The 22,143-nt window shown below is 36.9% G+C and overlaps 1 protein-coding gene and 1 pseudogene across 1 annotated transcript; both read right to left on the bottom strand.

Moving 5' to 3' along the window:
• Window positions 1-7,596: 7,596 nt before the first annotated feature.
• Window positions 7,597-8,468, bottom strand: LOC113067585 (NAD(P)(+)--arginine ADP-ribosyltransferase 2-like). Its single transcript, XM_026239949.1, has 2 exons — window positions 8,418-8,468; window positions 7,597-8,340 (listed from the first exon to the last, which is right to left on the bottom strand). Exons 1-2 carry the CDS (start codon window positions 8,466-8,468, stop codon window positions 7,597-7,599), a joined length of 795 nt encoding a protein of 264 aa, XP_026095734.1.
• Window positions 8,469-14,563: 6,095 nt separating this feature from the next.
• On the bottom strand, window positions 14,564-18,576 carry LOC113067485 (cytochrome P450 2K1-like; annotated as a pseudogene).
• Between the last annotated feature and the right edge of the window lie 3,567 nt (window positions 18,577-22,143).

Genomic DNA, 22,143 nt, shown 5'->3' on the forward strand with positions numbered 1-22,143 from the left:
CTGTGTCCACTGTGAATAAGTCACATCCGAATCCATGAATTTTATCACTGAGGTGATATGTAAAGTTAAGTTATTTTTACAGATGTCCATATGAGAAACAATTACCATCCGAATTGGGCTTTAGTCTATGGGCCCTATTTGAAGTGCATAGTCTCAAGCACACGGCACAGGTGCACTCAGGGACTGTCGAATCCACTTTTGCTAGTTTAACCACGGGAAAACAGTCATCCCTCACCAATGGCTGTAGATGCTTTGCTGTCCTGTCATAGTAGAATTTTTGTCTATACTTCAGGTGCTTGAGTTTCTGCTTTATTTTCACGTTTGCTTTTTGCTTTGAACAAGAGGGCAGTGTAGTGCGAAGTTACCGATTCATCAGCATCTCAGCTGGGGCCATACCACACTTTTAACGGAGAGGTTCTGTAATTGAGCAGAGCAAGGTAATGATCAGATTTACTGTCAGCAGCCTTTTTCAAAAGTTGCTTGAGAATGTAAACTCCTTTCTCAGCTTTGCCATTTGACTGAGGATATTCTGGACTTGAGGTGACATGCTTGGGATTTAGCTAGCTAAATTCGGTTATGTATTTTTATGTGGCATGCCATGTATAACATAACTGTGATGAAGAGGCAGGGAATTGACGAGGGGGGGGGGGTAAAAGCCATTGTTAAGCAGTGTATTTATGGGTTCTTTGCCAGTGCAACTGATTTTGATATTTTGAGCATTGTTTGTTGATTAGCTGAATACTTTTGTGGATACTCACCTGTTGTGTTTGATTGTAACGTTACCTGTTGAGGAGAAAGCTTTTTTAGCTAATAATGTGTGTGTGGTTTCTGAAATATAACAGCTAGTGAGTAAGTGCGATCTATCTATATTGCAACACTTGTGAAGGTCCATGTGGTTTCACTCTGGACAAAGGCTAAAAAAGACCTGAAAGCATTTCTGACTCATTGAAAGATGGAAGATCTATTCTATATTAAACAAAATGATTTTCAACAAAATTATTCTTCCCAGACCATTTCTGTCTCATCTCTTCTGTCCATTTCTCAAAAAAAGGAAACATTTAAAACAATGATTAACTACTAATTGATTTTTTTTATTTTTTTATCAGTAATCAGTGATTACTGCTGGTTAACATTAGGTCAGTCTTTACATATATCATGCTCATTCGGTTGTGTGACAGAAAATATGTAAATGAGAACAGCTTTATTGGAAAGTAGCATATATATTATATAAAAATCTATGAGAGCTGGATTAGAAGAGATCAGATGTAAATGCAAAAAGTTGGTGCATGACATCATAGTCGCATGTAATGATGATTTTTAGGTTTTCTGAGAATCTTTGTGTCTGGATTTGAAACAAACATTTGGTTTCTCTTTTAGGCTCTTTACTCCTGATGTCCATGCTTCATATCTCAGCACTTCTTACTTTCTACACTTCTTACTCTAAACATATTAAAACTGTTATTCTGTTGAAGCTGCTTTTTATTTTAATAATGCTAATTAATTAATTGTGTGTGTGTGTGTGTGTGTGTGTGTGTGTGTTCTGAGCTGAAGTGTGATCTGCTGAAGAGTGAGCTTGATGCTTTTAGCTCATAATGCAACACTTATAAATGTTTAATGTTTATGTGTGGTTTCACACTGGACAAACTGTGAGCTTCTGGCTAGACGTGTAAAAGCAACTTAACATGCCTTGTTAGTAGTTGTAATTTGAGCAGTTCAATAGTTCAACAGAATCTAAATTAGTATTCTTGAATACAAGTTTCCCTGTACAATGAAATTCTTTCTTTGCTGTCCACATTGAATGCAAAGACAAGTGCAAACTATGCAAAAAAAAAAAAAAAAACAGACATACATATACATACAAACAAACATGGTGACCCATACTCAGAATTCATGTTCTGCATTTAACCCATCCAAAGTGCACACACACAGAGCAGTGAACACACACACACACACACTGTGAACACACACAGTGAACACACACCCGGAGCAGAGGGCAGCCATTTATGCTGCGGCACCCAGGGAACAGTTTGGGGTTCGGTGCCTTGCTCAAGGACACCCCAGTCGTGGTATTGAGGGTGGAGAGAGTGTTGTACATTCACTCCCCCCACCTACAATTCCTGCCGGCCCAAGACTCGAATATTCAACTTTTGAATTGCAAGTCTGACTCTCTAACCATTAGGCCACGACTTCCCATTGATTATTGATTATTTTGATTATGTGTATTGAAATATAGACTATGTACATCTGTTTGTGCGAGAATGCAATATTGACTTGTGCAAAACAATAGTATTGTAACGTGCAATTTTGACTTGTGCAAATCGTGAGCTTTGGCTTTACATCGCATGCGATCTACCCGTACAGTGTGAGTTGGTACCTTGCCGAAATCGCACAGAAATCGCACACTGTATGCCCGCCTTGACATGTCAGAAATCCATCCGACCAAACGATTGCCGGTCGGGAGAGGCTTATCGCTTATTTGCCCTTGTACACTAATATTATGATTGGGCGTGGGCAGGCATTCACAAAAGGGAATGTTATTACAAAAAAAAATTCAAGGAAATTTTGCTTTGACAAAAGGGCACTTAAGGGGCAAAGGAGCAGGTGCTCAAGTGGACCGGTTCTTTTGGACAGTTCGATCAAATAAACCAGTTGAAAAAACAACGGTTCACCGGTTCTTTTGCGCTCGACATGTCATTAGCGATGACTGCCCTTAAAGCTGCGGTAGGGAACTTTTGACGCTCTAGCGGTTAATAAACAGAACTGCTTGCGTCTTGCGGAAGAACATCGTAGCCGGAACTACTTCTCTCTGTTTATGTCTATGAAGAATCACAAAGGTACTGGGTTACTCCGCCACGGTACCCCCGAAGCAATCTAAAATAGTCCGAATATAAACACTTATTATAGGTGCACCCTTGTGATTCAGGACAAGCTAAAAACACAGTTTGGAAAATGGATTCATGGTGTACTCGCTTATTATATACATTTTTTTACATTTTGAACACAAACAAAGTTACGGACCACAGCTCTGATTGGTTGATTTCTTACCGGGAGCGGTCCGTAACTGCAAATAGAGCATCACAGTCCCGCCCACAGCCCGAGAGAGCTCTGGTGCCGGAAGTAAATTTCCCATTCATTTTTCCCATTGACTTTTGGAAAAATCCGTATCTAAAGAGTTTTAGAGCATGTCTGAGAATAACCAGCTACGGCTGAACTCATTAGCATTTAACATCATTAATATCATTTCGAGTGAAAAAAGTAAGAGAAAATCTAAAAAAAGTCAAAGGTACAAGACTGTGTACATATTTTCATTTCGAGCGCAGGAACTACTCATCCCATAAACCACCGCGCCTCACTGAATTCGGCTGAAGCCCACAGCCGCGAACGAGCCTTTTGAGCGACTTCCAAATCTGATGACGGCTGCCCGCGCAAACTTTTTCCTCCAGTGAATTTTATTTTATATAGTGAATGTGCAGTAATAGCAGTTCTTTCAGTATTAATCGTGTAAATAAATAGTGTTTTATATAGGTATCCTGTATTTTATATATTGTGTGCGTGTTTGAAAGCGGTTAACAACAACGACAGCAACATGGTGCAGTGCTTTGTACCTGACTGCAATCACCGCTCAGTCGTCAACACATGTCGTTGCCATTACACAAATTTTCAGTAAATGGACAAAAAGGTATTCCTAGGCTAAATATTGTTTTGACAGTGGCATCATAAAATGCTTGATATGACTCATACCGTATGAAGGCTACAGTAGCCTAGCTAAAGTGGATGATAATGCTAACGTTACCAACCTCCCTGCAAAACTCACCAAAACTTTGTAGGTCTTGTCCCTCATGCTGGCCCTTACAAAACCCACAAACTGACCCTTGGACACCCTACACTCAACTACCGTTACATGACCCTATCTAAAGTGGTTTTCACCCATTTGAACACTTGTTTTCCTCCTTGAAAAAAGCAATCATGGCAGCCAAGGAGCACACGATTGCACTGATAAGTCTACCGTGCAAAAAAAAGCAACACATATTTTTATTTTATTTTATTTTTTTATTAATGATCTTCAGTCTTCACGGACCTTCGCGGGGTTTATCCAGACGGTTACACGAGCTCCACCAATCAGATGCATCACTGTGGGATTGTGGGATTGTTCAGGATTGTGGGTAATGAAGTACTTATCCAAGACATTGCGAATAAAAGGCATTTATCTCAAAACAAGGTTAATGCCCCATGAACTTTTGGCGTTTATATAAGCATATACTATCGCTTATTACAGCCGTAGCTGTTTTTAAGTCTACCATGTATGGTTACGTTTTTATGGCTTATTTCCCAAATGTCAATGCAGAAATTGCATTGAATTTTTACTTCCGGCACCAGCTGTGGGCGAGACTGTGATGCTCTATGGCAATAGGACAACTGGGAGGAGCCAGAGGAGCTTGATTTTTTTCACAGATTATCTGTCTCATATTCTACTGTCAGGACATAATGACAGGTTTAACAAATATGTAAAAAATATATATTTACAAAAGTTACCTACTGCAGCTTTAATTCAAGCCTTCAGTTTACCCGCGCTTATAACATAAGCACAGAATCAGTTCAGAATCAATCACCAAAAGATTCAGTTCAGTTCAGACGAGCTGTGAGTCAGTCTGCTTCACACTGAATCACACAGGCGCAGTATCATCAGCTCCTCGGTTCTCGAATAAGACGCGTCTGACAGAAACGGTTCTCGTTCAGTGTACGAATAAATGTCAAAATAATAATGTCAATAATAATGTATTATTATTCTACGTAGTTTGAAGATAATTTTTTAATATTTATCCCGGATATATATATATGGAAGAGGGTGGGGGGTCAAATGGGGGGTCAAGGCGTTTTTTGGCAGGGTCTTGAGACCCCCCAGGACCCCCCCTGGCGCCGCCGGTGCCCTCATGTTGTTCCAAAACCGTAAGACCTCCATTCATCTTCAGAACACAGTTTAAGATATTTTAGATTTAGTCAGTCTGTTCATTATCTGGCTCAGTTCGGTGTTCATCTTCAGTTCTCTCTTCACAGCAGTTCAGTCAGTGTACTGTTTGAGTAAATGAATTACTCCGGGATATTGGTTTGTTTTAACTCAGAGGGTGTAAACCACATTAAAAAAGTTAACAGCTTAAGTCATTTGTGGATTCATGCGTATTAGAGATGCAAATCATTTAAAACGATTCAGTTCGATTTGGTGAACTGGTTCAAAAAGATCCGGTTACATCGAATGATTCGTGCAGGGTTGTCTTGCCCTGGCAACCAAAAACACACTTTGATTGTGACAATTCGGTCTCTCGCTCTGATCAGTGAATGTCTCGTCTCTGCTCTGCTCTACGGGATGTCACACAGAGCCATACTCGAAAAAAACTTTCCAAAACTTGTGACAAACCGGAAGAGGTATTTTTGGAACAAAATTACTCCTTCAAACGTACAACTTAATTTTTGAAACTTTGTCCATGTTTAGCATGGGAATCCAACTCTTTAGCAGTGTAAAAAACTCAGTATGCATGAAATAGCATTTCACCCCCCCCTTTAATGACATAATTTTCATTTTTGGGTGAACTAACCCTTTAGTGTCAGTTAGTGTTGTATTGCAATTAAGTGTTTATTGTCTTCCACATTTCATCAGTCAGAGCATCTCTATCTGCATGTTATCAAGCTGTAGTGATATCTGATGCATTTGTCCATATAAGAGATTTCCTGTGTCTCACTTGTTGAACAGACATTAAAGTACATGAGAATTAGGATTAGGGTTACCCTGCTCCATGCTCACATCATCTCATTTTGGGTAAAAATAGAAACATAATACTAAAGTTCTTTGTTACGCAATAACAACCGAACCGAGACCCAGATGAAGGGGTGGTCTCGGTTCAGTTCCAAACAAACTGTGGTACGGTTTGATTAAGGTGTGAATATGATCTGACCTGAATTCGACCCAACAACAGAAAGCACTGTGCTGTTTAAGTTAATAGGCTCCCATGGTTGTGTTTGGGTGGGCAGATGAAGTCTTGTGAAGCTGTCAAAGACAGATCCTACCAGTGACATCTAGTGGTAAGCTGCAATTACAGAAGCCACTTTCAAATGATTCACATATCTTGTTGATTCCATTTTCAACACAAAAGCAATACTCAGCAATCAGATTACTTACTGTAAGTCTGGCTTACTGTGCTATTACTATCCATATTACTATCCATACTACAGTTACAATTGCCATTATTGTGGTTACCATGGTTTTACTACAAATACAACTTGCATCTTTGAACCTGATATGAATATAACCTGATCCGAGGTCTATGGCACATCATGTGACCGATTAAACCGTGTTTAATCACCCTAGTTAGCAGGTGTGTTCATTTAGTTAAACACAATGAAACTCAAAGACATCCTCATATGACCGATACAAAGTCAGATGCACACTGCATGATTTTCGGCTGTCCCAGACAAAAGATTGGCATCATGAAACAATCGTGGCAATGTCTGTGATCGTGACTCCTAATCGGTGGTCGTATGTCGTACAGTGAGAGAGGTTTAAAGATGGCTGTTGTCACAGTCTTGCCACTGGAGGTGTGCTGTGCTATCTGCCACCAAGATGTTAGGAGCAGATCCTTTAGGTCCTGTAAGTTGCGAGAGGGGGCCTCCATGATCGGACTCGATGGTTCAGCACATTCCAGAGATACTTGATCGGATTGAGGTCTGGGGAATTTGGAGGCCAAGTCAACACCTCAAACTCATTGTTGTGCTTCTCAAACCATTCCTATGCAGATACCCCACAAGAGCTGCAGTTTTTGGAGATGCTCTGACCCAGTTATCTAGGGTGTAGTTAGTGATACTTTTGTTTGTTGTTTTGGCTTTGCCTAATCCTAAAGTGATAACCTTTTAAATATCACTACAAATGAGATTCACAAAAGGTAAAAACAGGTTTCAGATGTCTTTATTTATGTCATACCTTAACCCTCTTAAGAAATCGCAATTTGGCCCTTGTCAAATAATTTTCCTTCTTTTTACACATCATTTTAAAGGACAACTTTGTTCACTTGCTGCCTAATATATCTCACCCACTAACGGGTGTCATGATGAAAAGATAAACCGTGTTATTCATCTCACCTGTCTGTGATCATAATGTTATACCTGATCCGTGTATCTTATTTATGAATATTATTATTTATACTAAATTTATTTTATATATAATTGACTTTCATTTTATTTTTAAAGAACACAATTTGCGTAAATTGTGTAACATGCAATCACAAAATGTATTCCACAGAGAATTATAAGAAAATCAGATGTTTTGAGGTATTTCTTTGGTTGACAAAAGTTTAATCTGAACTGAAAAAGCTTAACTGTGAACCTAACTTTACAATCAGACAAATGCTGCAGTTCAATAAAACAAAACAAGCAGCATCCAAACAACAAGAAACATGTGGTTTCGACAGGTTTACAACATAACAAAATGATGTTTAAATTGATACAATAATAAAGAGATTTTGCAGTGTCACACCGAAGATATTTATAATATTTTTTGGTCCTAAGCTGGTGTACATGATTTTATCACATAAATTCAAAGCACTTTGTTCAGAGCAAACCATAGTACTTTGTTATGGTCTTGGTTGGTTTCTTGAAAAGAGCACAGTTCAGGTAACTTATTATTCCTGAGCTTTTCAACATGAACACAGTTTCACACCATGCACCTTTTGTCTTGACAGCAGTGACTTTAAACTTCTCATACGGAGGAATCAGCACCTCTTTCTCATAAGGAAATCTAGAGTAATTTGTCACCTCAGCACCTTCACAAGTGTTGATTTCAAAACAAGATTTAGCCCCAAAGCGATGTGCTGAGTAACGATCAAGAGAAGAGGATGTAAATGAGCCAAAACAAATCTCTTTGTTCAGAGCATCCTTATCAAAAATAAGTTTTGTACCACGATAGGTAGAATAGCATCTATTTTGTTGTTTCTTAAGTAGCCTTATCGCTTCTGTTAACAGAAATTGAAGCGAATACCATTTGTATGTCTTGTTTTCGTAGTTTTGTTTTCCGTTACGACCATCATTATTGAATATTTCATATATTTTATAATCTGTGTTAGTGTACATATAAATGGCAATTGTGTTTTTACATTTCAAAGTACCACATGATGCATCCAGCGTAGCTTCTAGCCAAGCTTTTTTAAATTTAGCTGAGTTACAGAGTTCCTTCCCTAGATATTCTGTCTTCACCAGGTTTGTCATTTTCTCTCTACAACCCTCATAGTAGTCATCAACTGAATTCAGTGCCATATCCAAAGGAACTATCTCTTCTTCAGTAGCAGCTCTGTGATCCTACAGCAACAGGGATCATAATAATCAATCATCAGCATTAATGTCTGTAATATTCATTCTAGACAATACAATCTTACCTTTCCTAGAGCAGCTGAAATGAGAAGAAGAGCATCAATGATCAGCAGCATCTTGATTCAGACAGATCCTTCAGATGATCTTAGATCTATAGTGAAGAGCAGATGCTGAAAGACAAAAAACACAACAGCAATTCACAAACACTGAATGATACAACTTAGGGCTATGCTATTAATAATAAAAAAAAAACTATTCGATTTCGATGTTGGCCTCCAAACGATTATGAAAATCTGCGCGCGCTTTTGTTCCTCCATAAAAGACCAATTTCAAATCAGTAAAATTATGTAACGTGACATTTGCAAAATGGGACGTGCTTGAATTATCGAACTGTATTTATTCATGTTTTAAAAAGCGTGAAAGAGAACTTGCGCTGCTCCTCAGGAAGAGATATGCGCTCAGAGACGGAACAGAACACGGAATTTAAAGTCATCTTTTAGTTCAAATACATGCAAAAATATGTAAAAATGCGGCGCTTAATGATTTTTCATGTATACATTCGTCGGTCATGTAATAAATGAATGTAAAGAGTTGAGAATGAAAATACGCGTGTAACAGTAAATTGGATCCGAGCGGCTCTTAAAGTGACAGCGGGCTTTATTTTATTTTACATTTGATTATTCATTTCTGCAGTAGGCTGTACCACGCTATATGAAACTTTTCATGTAAACTGCAATAAATACAAAACTAAAGCCAAACTGAAATGAGACATTAATAATAAATGGTATAGTGAATAAATGAAATAATCATACTGCTTGAGACTTGCATAAAAAAACATTAAAGCAGTATGTTTAATTTATATTTTTTATTATATTCTATTTGTTCCTTTGCATTTTTATTACTGACAGTTTAATTATTTTCAATAATTTTCAGGACTTTGTTTGAAATTCCGCTGGTCTCTACAATGTAGATGTCAAGTCAAGTCAAGTCTGCTTAATTGTCAATTCTACTACATGTACAGTACATACATGCAGAGAATTGAAATTGCAGACACTCAGACCCTTGGTGCATACAGATAACACTAACAATAGAACATTAAATACAGATAATAAAATTTAAAGTACAACTATACAAATAGGTCATGCAAAAAGAAAGATAAGTAAAGCAGCACATGGTAGATAGAGTGCAAACCAGTAAAGTAAACAGTGCAGATATAATGATTGTAGCAAACCAGGAAATTAATATATAAAGTTTTGGTCATATTGCCCCCTCATGATCTTGTTAAATAATCATGATTACAGTATTGTCGAAAATAATCGTGATTATGATTTTTGCCATAATCGAACAGCCCTAGTACAACTTCCGTATGAATATTTTCATAAATTTGCCCAGTGACCTTGACTTTGTACTTTACTCCCAAACTTACCTGAAAATACTGTAGCCTTTGTCAGTTTCCTTTTTTGTTATTTTTTTCAGGAGATCAGGAATAACGATGAGAAATGAAGAACAGTCTTTTGTTTTCAGTCAGATTACGACAACGCTTCCAACCAAGAGATTATAAGGATGAAGTTACTTTTTTTTATATAGCTACTAATGTGTGTGTCTGTGTGTGTGTGTGTGTGTGTGTGTGTGTGTGTGTGTGTGTGTGTGTGTGTGTGTGCACGCACTCTGAAACATAACAGTTGAAGTATGATCTTGTTGCATTCAGCTCAGCTAAACTGTTTGGCTCATCTAGTGCAACACTTCTGAAGGTCTACTTCCTGTACTTCTTTCGCTGAACCTTAATATATTACAATTGTTATTTTGTTGAAGTTGCCTTTTTATTTCACTAATAGTGTGTGTGTGTGTGTGTGTGTGTGTGTGTGTTCTAAGCTGAAGTGCGATCTGCTGAATTGTGATCTTGATGCTTTTAACTCAACTAAACTGGTAAGCTCATCATTACTTGTAAAAGTCTACAGTTTCACACTGGACAAACTGTAAGTTCCTGGCTAGAAGTGTAAAAACAACATTTACATATTTTACATTGTTGTAGTAGTTGTAATTCAAGCAGTTTAGACTCTGTTAAAGTTACAAATGCAATACAGATTCTGAATTAAACAAATAAAATATATATGAAATTCTGTTAACACTTTACATTAAGGTTTCCTTTATAAAGTGTTTATAAAACTGTTCATAAATTAATAATAACACATTTTCAATTGCATTATAAATCATTGATAAGCAATTATAAATGCATTAATAAAAGGGTGATTTTAATGCAATTCCTGCCAAATAGTTAACCATTTTTAACTTGGATGTAAATGCTTAATAAATATATTTATTAATACTTATTTCACTCAAAACTGGATTCCTGATTTATTTCATGATGCAGCAAAAAAATTTACTTTTTATAGTGAAGGGTGTTGTATTTATAGATCTCTCATTTATATCTCATGACTCATGTCACTTTTTGTACAATGTTTCTTACCAGAATCTACTCTGTACCTTATCCATAATATGTGGCAAAAGTTCATGATGCCTATTCACAGCAATGATTAGAAACTGATATATTTTGTTTATCAAGATTAAATGATCAAACTTTGTTTTGGGGTGGAAGAAATCATAAAAGCTCAACCATAGCTTGATGTAATATCAATAATAAAAGTTTTAATTCCAAAAGTAGTTACCTGTGAACCTTAATGTAAATAATGTATTAATGAGTTATAAACATTTAATAACCTGTGAAAGTGAACCTTAATGAAGTGTGAACATATGTGAATCATTTATTCATGAGTTATAATAGTTAATAACCTATGAAAATGAACCATAAGAAAAAAAAAAGGCTTAAAATACAAGCACAAAAAAATCTAAATTAAACCCTGCGGCTTGTGACGATACTTCGATGTGTAAAGACACAAAACAAATGGTCTGTGCAAGAAACTGAACAGTATTTATATCTTTTTTACCTCTGAATCACGTAATGTCCGGACTGTTAGAACTCTTGTGAATGCACTTGACAGCAGCAGGCGAGACCAGTGTTGACCCTCAAAAGATCTCTAGAACCGCCCTCAAAAGCCTCCATTTTTCACAAAAAATCAAAAAAAAAAAAGTAAATACAGGGTAAAGGAAAGTGAACACACATACACCGTGAACACACATCCATAGCAGTGAACACATACAGACCGTGAACACACACCTGGAGCAGTGAACACACACACAACGTGAACACACACCCGGAGCAGTGAACACACACCCAGAGCAATGAACACACACACATCGTGAACACACACCCGGAGCAGTGAACACACACAGCAGTGAGAAGTGAACACACACCCAGAGCAGTGAACACACACACACACCGTGAACACAGACAGCAGTGAGAAGTGAACACACACCCGAAGCAGTGAACACACCCACACCATGAACACACAACCCCGAAGCAGTGAACACACACACACCGTGAACACACACACACACCATGAACACACACCCGAAGCAGTGGGCAGCTATAGATCCAGCGGCAGGGAGCAAGTATGGGTTCAGTGCTTTGCTCAAGGGCACTTCAGTCATGAGTATTGAGAGTGGAAGAGAGCGCTGTTTATTCACTGCCTCCACCTTCAACTCCTGCCAGCACCGAGACTCAAACCTGTGACCTTAAGGTTAATTAATTTTATATTTCATTTACTTTCATTTTACTTTTAAAGAACACAATTTGTGTAACATGCAATCACAAAACACAAAACTCTCTAGCTCTTTACTTTTTTCAATCCAATGACTATTAGTATTTCAGTGTTGTTACGCAGGTATAAATAAATTATTGTGACATCATTATGTTTTTTAGGGCTGGTGCCTGTAAAAATACTATTAAAATCTATATAAAGTGATATAGAGGATATTTAAGGTGAACATCAGGTAAAGAAACACTTTCAAGTAGAAAATTTTTGTCCGCTTCAGTTTCTTAAACACATCATCATTAAATGATTTATTAAAACAGTTTTACTTCGATGTCATCGTAAAAATAAATGGATCCTAGCAGCTCCACCACAGGAGCTTTACTCGCTGCTGCTCCATCAGCTCCAGCTCTCCAGAAGATTCTCCAGGACCCAAACCATTGCCTCTCCTGGGGAACCTGCACCTACTGGACCTCAGACAACTTCACATGAGCCTCTTCGAAGTGAGTTTAGCTTTTGCTTTTCACAGGACTTCAATCTTTCAGTCATTCTGTGGAGGGCTTTTTCTTGTCTTCATTGAACACAATAATATGGCATTACCACAGGGCTGAGTTTTCAAATGAAAACATGATATGTGGGACTGATTAACTGATCTGGTGAAAATTAACTAGGACAAAAAGTAGGTTTAAAGCCAGTTACTACATGTCAAAGTCAACATTTTCTTATTTGAAGTCAACAAATGTTGGGTAATGATACACAAAGCATGATTTTACATAATTTTCTTTAACCATCGTCTACTCTATGTTGAACACGTTTCACATGCATTTGCAAAGGGCTCAAATGTTCTTACCAATGCACTGCACTTGTTTAATGTCTTACATTCCTATGAATTAAGCAGGTATTTCTCTTTTTAACTCATTCAGGTGAAAACCATTGTCGTATTATTAAAACTCAAAGACTTTGTTTTTTATGAAAACAATATTTTAAGAAATATACAAAATGATTCTTCCCTTTCAGTCGGTCACTCTCGACATCACGTCGGTGACTGACAAATTGGGATATTGCTTCGATAGACCAATCTACTCTGAGTGTAAACTAAACAAGCCAATGCACATTGGCATGCAATTATTGCACCAATCTGCTGCCACTGATCACAGCGTGAGTATAAGAAGCAGCAGGTGCAATGCATACCAGCTTTTCACTCTGGAGCCGAGCGTTAGTATCCTTCTGCTCAAATGTGTCTGCTGTGAACTGCGAGTTCAGCAGGCTCTCGGAAACTTGGTGTGTTGACAAGATACAAAAAAACGTCCAAACCAAGTTAAGATTAACAATTTAATTGATGTCAACAAATAAAAAACAGATGCAATATGGATAAACAAATGAAAAAGCTTGGCTTATTGAATATCAGATCCATTTCTACGAAAACACTTTTTGTAAATAATATGATCACTGATCATAATATAGATGTGCTCTGTTTGACAGAAACCTGGCTAAAACCTGATGATTACATTATTTTAAATGAGTCCACCCCCCAAGATTACTGTTATAACCAAAAGGTAAAGGGGGAGGTGTTGCTTCAATTTATAACAATGTTTTCAGGATTTCTCAGAGGGCAGGCTTCAAGTATAACTCGTTTGAAGTAATGGTGCTCCATATAACATTATCCAGAGAAACCAATGTTAATGATAAATCCCCTGTGATGTTTGTACTGGCTACTGTATACAGGCCACCAGGGCACCATACAGACTTTATTAAAGAGTTTGGTGATTTTACATCCGAGTTAGTTCTGGCTGCATATAAAGTTTTAATAGTTGGTGATTTTAATATCCATGTTGATAATGAAAAAGATGCATTGGGATCAGCATTTATAGACATTCTGAACTCTATTGGTGTTAGACAACACGTTTCAGGACCTACTCATTGTCGAAATCATACTGTAGATTTAATACTGTCACATGGAATTGATGTTGATAGTGTTGAAATTACGCAGCCAGGTGATGATATCTCAGATAATTATTTAGTTTTGTGCAAACTTCATATAGCTAAATCTGTAAATTCTACTTCCTGTTACAACCATCACTTCTACCACAAAAGAATGCTTTATAAGTTATCTTCCTGATGTATTCAAATTCCATAGCATATCCAAAACCTCAGAACAACTTGATGATGTACCAGAAACTATGGACTCTCTCTTTTCTAGCATTTTGAATACAGTTGCTCCTTTACGCTTAAGGAAGGTTAAAGAAAACAGTCTGACACCGTGGTATAGTGAGCATACTTGCACCCTGAAGAGAGCAGCCCGAAAAATGGAGTGCAGCTTGAGGAAAATGACAACTAAAAGCCTTCACATTTTTGGAGTATTTGTTTTTTAAAGTTTAGCATGAATTGTAATTTAAAAACAGCACCTAATATGGGGGTGGTCTCCCTCGCTTTGGCAATCGGCCCACTATAATGGCCAGTAGAACATGTTTATGTCAAAACAGAAAACAATACCTACTAATTTTTTTAGAAAATGCGTCAATATTAAGTATAACTGGAACATTGCATTCATAAAACAAAAATTATAAAATTAAACAGTCAGGGCTTGCCTCATTTCAGAACATCATTGCACATCACTGTTGAAACTTCAGTTTGAGTTATTAAGTTATGCACTGAACATAACATTAAACATCATCACCCTCTCAGAAGACAGATGTGATAATATTAAACTGAACTGAACTTCAGTGAGTGATGCATCAGTTTGGTTGACTTTCAGTTCTACTGATTGCACACAGTTTGTGAGGTGAAGGGTTCAAAGTCAAACCCACGACTGGAGTGAGATCCAGATCCTCTTCAGACACTCCTGGAGGAGGAGTGAAGCGGAAACGCTGAAGGAGGGAGGTGAAGAACAGGAAGAGCTCCATCCTGGCCAAACTCTCTCCAAGACAAACCCTGCGGCCTGAAAGATCAATGACTGCTTTTCAAAAATTCAGGATCAGGACAAATTAAAAATGATGTCCATAAAATTACTAAAAGACAATCAAGCCATTCACATCAGGTTCAGTCTAATGTCAAAGTCAAAACACAACACCTGCAGAGAAGGGTATGAAGGCGTCTCGTTTCCTCAGCTGACCGTTCTCGTCTAGAAAGTGTCCAGGGTTGAAGGAGTCTGGTGTCTCCCATTCAGTCTCATCCCTCAACACAGACGTCAGCAGCGGCAGAACACACGTCCCCTAGAATTCAGAAGCATTTTCAAAAACATTTTCATTATTTTACATAAAATGTTAAAAAACAATATATATATATATATATATATATATATATATATATATATATATATATATATATATATATATATATATATATATATAAATAAAACTTTATTTCTTAAATGATTTTATATATATATATATATATATATATATATATATATATATATATATATATATATATATATATAGAAATAAAATAAAAAATATTTAGAAATTCTAAAAAGGCTAATCAAAAAGACAATACCTCAAAAAGACCTATATAAATTAAATTATTATATTAATATGTTAGTTATATTAAATTGGTTGTATAAAATGATGATATATATTCAAACTCTATATATATTTTCATAGATGTGTATGTTGATACTGATTATTTTTTTGTAATTCAAATATACAATCTGTACATCTTTAAAATGTTGTATTGCAATGTAACCAAACTGCAGCTGTGCTTGCTTGGGTTAAAAAGTATTCGGGGCAAAAATAAAAAAAAAGAAATAACACAAACCTGAGCTAGAAACTACTTTTCAAAACGCAGAAAAATGAGTTTAAATAAACTATGTGCTGTAACGCAAAAAGAAATAGCGTAATAATATCACATAAGCAGGACCAGCCTTCTTGATGACGTATCCATTGAAGGAAACGTCACAGCTGGTCATATGAGGGAGATTCATGGGTACAATATTAGCCAGTCTCTGGACTTCATGAATCACAGCATCTGTGTATGGTAAGTTTTTTCTGTCCTCTGATGCAGGTTCACGGCCAGCAAGTATCTCGTCGATCTCCTCCTGAACTCGATCTATGACCAGTGAGAGAACATACAAAGCATATGTGAAAGTGTTGATGGAAACGGCATATTTTTCTCCCTCAGTTTGGACGTCTGACCTTGTATGTGAGGGTACTTGGCCATGAGCAGCAGACCCCAGCGCAGCGTCGTGCCGGTCGTGTCTGTGCCAGCAGCAAACAGGTTTGACACAGTAGTGATCAGATTCTGCTCGTGGAAGTGTGACTCTGTTTCTCCAGAATCCTGCATCAAACACAAACACACACTTCATCCTCAGGATAATGCTAAATGATCCATGTAACACATGCATATAATGAATAGTTAATTTAATACTGAAAATCAAACACCAGTGGTAAAGGTTTAAGCTGTTGCTGGCCAAAAATGAAGCATAAATTAATGTAATACTTTACTTGTGTGCTTTGTTTGTTGATGAGGAACGAGTCGATGAATCCTCTGCTCTCAAGCGGGTTCAAAGTCTCCTGTAAGACGTACACCAGCTCCTTTATTTCTCTTCTGAGGCTTTCCCTACTTTTCATCAGCAGCCTCCACGTCTTCATCCAGGGACCAAGAGCCGGACACATGTTGTAGATCTGCAGTTGGAGACACACAACAGCTTTGATCTGTACCTACAGCTTTTTTGGTCATCTTCTCATATTTTAATTTCTGATTGGACTCGTATGATTGCCTTTTTTATTAAACACCATATAATACTTGCAATATATATAAGTTTTCACTGGCACCGTTTCAAAATGCAGCACAATTATAAATTGCTTACATAACACTCTTAAAAATTAAAGTTCTATATTGGCAGTTATGGTTCCATGAAAACAACTGATGTCACAGGACAGGCCAAAAATAGAACTTTCTCTATTTAATTTACTTGAAGTTGAAATAATGAAACAAACAAAGCTGAAACTGCAATAAAATAAATAAAAATTATATAAACATAACTTTAAAAAAACTAAGATTCTTTATTGGTATTGATGGCTCCATGAAAACATTTCATTGCACAAAAGTTTCTTTATAGTGAAAAAAAGGACAAAGAAAATAAAAGGTTCTTTTAAAGAACTGTTCACTAAAAGGTTCTTCAGGGAACCAAAAAAATGGTTCTTCTAATGCACTGCTGCAAAAAAGAAAAAGAACAAATGTTCAATGCTACTGAAGCATCACTGCAATGAATGGCACCAAAACACAAATGACTGGTGACTACCTGTATCACAACAGAACCAATCATCTGGATGTTCTTGTTGGCCTTGTTCACCATGTTCTGAAACATTGGGTCCTCATACTCAAACCGTTTCCCATAAACAATAGCTGAGATGATGTTGGAGACGGCGTAATTCACCGGTTGGGTCGTATCAAATGGATTTCCTGCAATACACATGCAAGCAGAGAAGAAATGTAGAGTAATCTAATATTTAGAAAAATGTGGCATTAAAAAAAAAGAAAAAGCAGGTGGTCTACCTTGAAACTTCTCAAACACTTCCCGCAGATAACGCGTCTCATCCACTATTTTCTCTTCACTCATTTTTTTGCCCATTCCAAAGTCCCGAAGAGTTGAAAGAGCGAATCTTCTCATAGCCTTCCAGCTGTCTCCATTAGCAAAGAGGATTCCTGCGGAGAAACATGGTTTGTATTTATAAATCACCAGAGAGGATGATGGGTACTGATTATTATGCTTCAAAATGTTTGATCCATTATATATTAACAAGCATAAAATATAACTTGAGAAAAACATTGCAGTCAATGATTAAGCTTCAACAGTGATGTATTCGAGCACAATATGCTATGTCATGCTGATGTTTTACCAAGTCCTTGATTGAAATCCTGGAATATTGGGGTAATGTCTCTTTCCCCAAATTCGTCCGCCTGGTTCACAAGTGCTTGTTTAACTGTCTTGTATCCTGCCAGAACCACAAACTTCTTGGGTCCAAAATGCACTGTGAACACCGACCCATATTTCTTGGACAACTGTGAAACAAATTTACACATTATCTTACTCATGCATTGATCTGTCTCTAGTGGCACTGGAATGAAAACAGGCAAAGAACTTGGAAAGTGGAAAATCGCTGACAGAAAGTTCCTTAGATTTAAAGTCATTGACTCAAATATGTCTTTGTAAATCTTTTACTACTCTTTTACTACTAACTTCAAATGCAATCCTGAATTTTCAGCATCTAGTTTTTGTTTTGTCTCATGTTGGAATCCATTAGAACAAGCCTGTCATAATCCACTGACAATAGGATTTTTAATGATATATTAAATATTTGTGAAGCAAAAATAAGCCAAGAGACAGAAACTCACTTTGAAGAGGCTCATGTGAAGTTGTCTGAGGTCCAGTAGGTGCAGGTTCCCCAGGAGAGGCAGTGGTTTGGGTCCTGGAGGATCTTCTGGAGAGCTGGAGCTGATGGAGAGAGATAAACAACCAAAACCAACAGCACAGCAGCGAGTAAAGCTCCTGTGGTGGACACATGTGTGAGAAGAGTTTCCACTAAAGCCATAGTCAGAGAGCTTTCCAAAACAACCGTGAGCCTTCGCACGAAATCTGTTAAAGTAATTTTTAGGTCAACGTGTTTCAACATGCTGAAAACATTGAGGGGAGGAGCTGAACACGGTTCACAGCACACAGAGCTGCTCACATTCCTAACGAACCTCGGAGCGCCTCTAAACCAGAACAGCTGAGCTAGTGAGTGTGTGTCTACTTAGAGGAACTGTTTTTAGGGCTTTTACTTTGTTTCAAAAGCATTAGTACACTGAACTTCTTCTAATAAGAACAATGCCTATTTCTCCCCACCCTCAAAACAGTTAGCTCGAGTCAGCACAGATCTAGAAGTTACTCAATCAAAATGTATTTTTGGACTTTTCATGGAGTTATGACGTCACTGGCACACAATGACACTACAAACATGGTCTGTGTCACAAGATAAAATTGCTCTGGATTTAAACATTCTTCAAAACATTTGCGATAATGTAAGTACACAAGTCAGTATAATATATAACACTGTTCTGTTTTTGGGTATTTAAATTGGAAAACTCTTACATAGTATTGTGCCTTGTACTTGAAGTATTTAACCCAGTGTATTATATTCTGTATATTTTCTGGTTTTAAATGCAGTTTTCTTGGAAAGAAGACGTGTGTCTTTGGAAGACTTCAGTTCATTAGCCACAGCACAGCGATTCACATCTGATGTAAACTGTGGTAAATCAGTAAAACAATTGTGCTTCAAATGAGTGTGTTTATTAGTATGTTAATACATTTAAAATGATTTAAAATACAAATACCAGTCTACAACATCCAGCAGCACAATAAACTGTTTTGCACAGCTAAATAAGGCTAAATGGAGATTGCTGACACTGCCTCGGACACTTAAGTTCACGCCAGCTCTTTCATTTACAATAAGATGGAAAGATAACAAACGAATAGTTTCCATGGATCTAGTACTGAAACACTACACACTTATGATGCCTGCTGGTCAAAGTGTGTCAATCTCCTCCTGAACCCCATCTGCAAACAACTCTTTAAATTTCACCTTTTTCAACTTCAAGATAAGATGAACAAACATTCAAAGTATGATTAACAAGTCAAACACAGAAACAGAAAATGTCATGACCTGTATCTCATAACCAAAAAACAAATGTTGAGACTTTTTGATAAAGGAAATACTCCAGGTACACTACGAGTTCAACTTCTGCATTTTGTGGCATTTAAGTTCACCACAAAAATAATTCTCAGTCATCTCTCCTTTTATTTATAAATACAAAAAAAGAGGCTCTTTGATGGGACCATGTTTGAAGGATTTTTTATTATTATATTTTATGTTACGTGTAATTTTACTAAAGCACTTCCGAGTTGTAAGGAATGCAGAATGTTAAACTTGACACTATTTAATAATTCTAAATTTTGATCTATGAACTATGATCTCGATATTTTGATTATAGTCTTTATTATGACTTTTTATCTCAAAATTGTTAATTGGTTTGGAGAATGGAGATGGAACCTTCTCATAATATGACTTGGTAAGTCATAATTGTGATTTTCTGTCATGATCTCATTATTGTGACAAATTATCTCATCATTTTTGTTACAATTGTAACTTTTTTATTTCATAACTGACTTGGAATTTCATAATGTCCATGTTGTCATAATTGTGACTCATAATTTATGACTGATGATTTAAACTTTTTATCTCATAATTGTGACGTGTTATCATTTCAACATCACACTGATGACTTTTTATCTCATTAATATGGGGTTTATGTCATTATTTTCAACTTTTTTATTTAATAATAGTAAATATAATAAAGATCAAAAGACAGATGCTGAACTGGTGACTGGTGTTTTTCATTTATTTTTATTTGATTCAGTCTCTATATTTTGATGTGATGTCACTTCACCACATTCATTTCTCAGTTTGTTGTACGAAGAGATTGTGTTGCTTTTTTGTCCTCTTTCATGATTTCTGGAGGTAGAAATGTTTGGACCCTGTTTATTATAAATTAACGAAAAAAAGAAAAAAAAACAGCTGGATATTCTTCAACCATCGTTTGTGTTTTACATGAGAAAGAAAACCATACAAGGACATGATGGTAAGAAAACGATGAAAGAATTTAAAATTTTAGGTGATCGATCACTTTAAACATGAACTGCTGGTTTCTGGCAGACAAGAAAAGCTAAAGCTTTCACACACTTTACCTCATAAAAGTATCTACACAGTGTGACTGGATGGCACAAGTTTGCATTGAATAAATGTTCATTTGTACAACAAAGTTGGAGCAGTTCAGAATGAGCTGTTTTTACAGTTTACAGTAGTTTCAAAAAATGCTCTTTTCTGAGTTCTGAAAATTACGATATGTTTCCAAAATTAATGTCTGTATTATCACTAAAGATCAAGGACAGTTTGATTCCTTGTGACAAGAGTCTCAGTGCATTAATGGCCCCGATGTATCTACATGTACTGTATGAAGTCATGTGCTTTCTTGCAGCCAAAGCCAGTGAGGAATCAAACAATACGGCCCCTATAAGAGGTCAGGACCTGAGGCCCAGCACGCGGTCAGGTACGTATAAGCGTGCGCTCATAACATCTTGTGACTTCCACGCTTGGTCACTTCTGTCTGCACCCCTCACTCTCCCATATCTCTCAATCTGCACATTTTCTTACACTTTAATTACACGGCCGTATATTGCTCTGGGACATTTGGATGGGCCATACTGAGAGCAGATCAGATGGAGGAGCTTCTGTCACCACCCAAACATATTAGAATGGCACCAAAGCCAATTATCTCCATTCTGAACGACAATTAAGCATCCGACTCCATCCAAACACATGATTCCAGACCTAGGGAGCTCCGGCAGCTTCACTTTTAGGACCAGAGGGCATTTTTAATAAAAATGTATTAATTCCCCCTGGTTTGTTTTACTAGCTATGAGAATGAGCGACAGGATGAAAATATATTCTTCTGATTAATAGGTCAAGAGTTTTTTCTTTTCTTTTTTCATCAAGTATACATAAATTTAATAGAATAAGAAACAGAAGTTACAATAAAGACATGATGTTGCAAAATATTTCAAAATTTCAAATAAATGCTGTTCTTCTGAACTCTCTATTCATCTGTGAATCCTAAAAAACAAAATGTATCAGTTTCCACAAAAATATTGTGCAGTACAACTGTGTTCAACATTGATAATAATCAGAAATGTTTCTTGAGCAGTAAATCATCATATTAAAAAGAGATTCCTGAAGATCATGTGACACTGAAGACTGGAGTAATGATGCTGAAAATACAGCTGCACATCACAGAAATAAATTACACTTTAAAAGAGATTCACACAGAAAACAGTAAATTTTATTTTATTTTGCGATACTTTCTCCCCGATGAGAGGGCACGACGCGCTGCCTGTCTTTCTCTGAGGAGATTGATGTGGAAAGGCGTCGATGAGCTCGCCAGTTGCACAAGCACCAGTTACACAAGCATATTATGCCTAATATTATAATAAGCAGCATTAATGAAGAGTGGAGCTCACGCAATCGGCTCTCGGGGGGCTGATTGTGCTTTTCTCGCTGTTAAGCAGTCCGCTCTCGCCGGGCACGCTCTGAGGAGTGTGTCCGTG

Source organism: Carassius auratus, linkage group LG28B (genome assembly GCF_003368295.1).
Source record: "Carassius auratus strain Wakin linkage group LG28B, ASM336829v1, whole genome shotgun sequence".
NCBI lineage: Eukaryota > Metazoa > Chordata > Actinopteri > Cypriniformes > Cyprinidae > Carassius > Carassius auratus.

What these genes read in the sequence shown, in the direction of transcription:
- LOC113067585 (XM_026239949.1), bottom strand. Translation starts at nt 8,468, where the DNA reads ATGCTGCTGATCATTGATGCTCTTCTTCTCATTTCAGCTGCTCTAGGA. An exon ending in TTTCAGCTGCTCTAGGAAAG is followed by an intron (nt 8,341 to 8,417) that starts GTAAGATTGTAT and finishes CTGTTGCTGTAG; the next exon opens with GATCACAGAGCTGCTACTGA.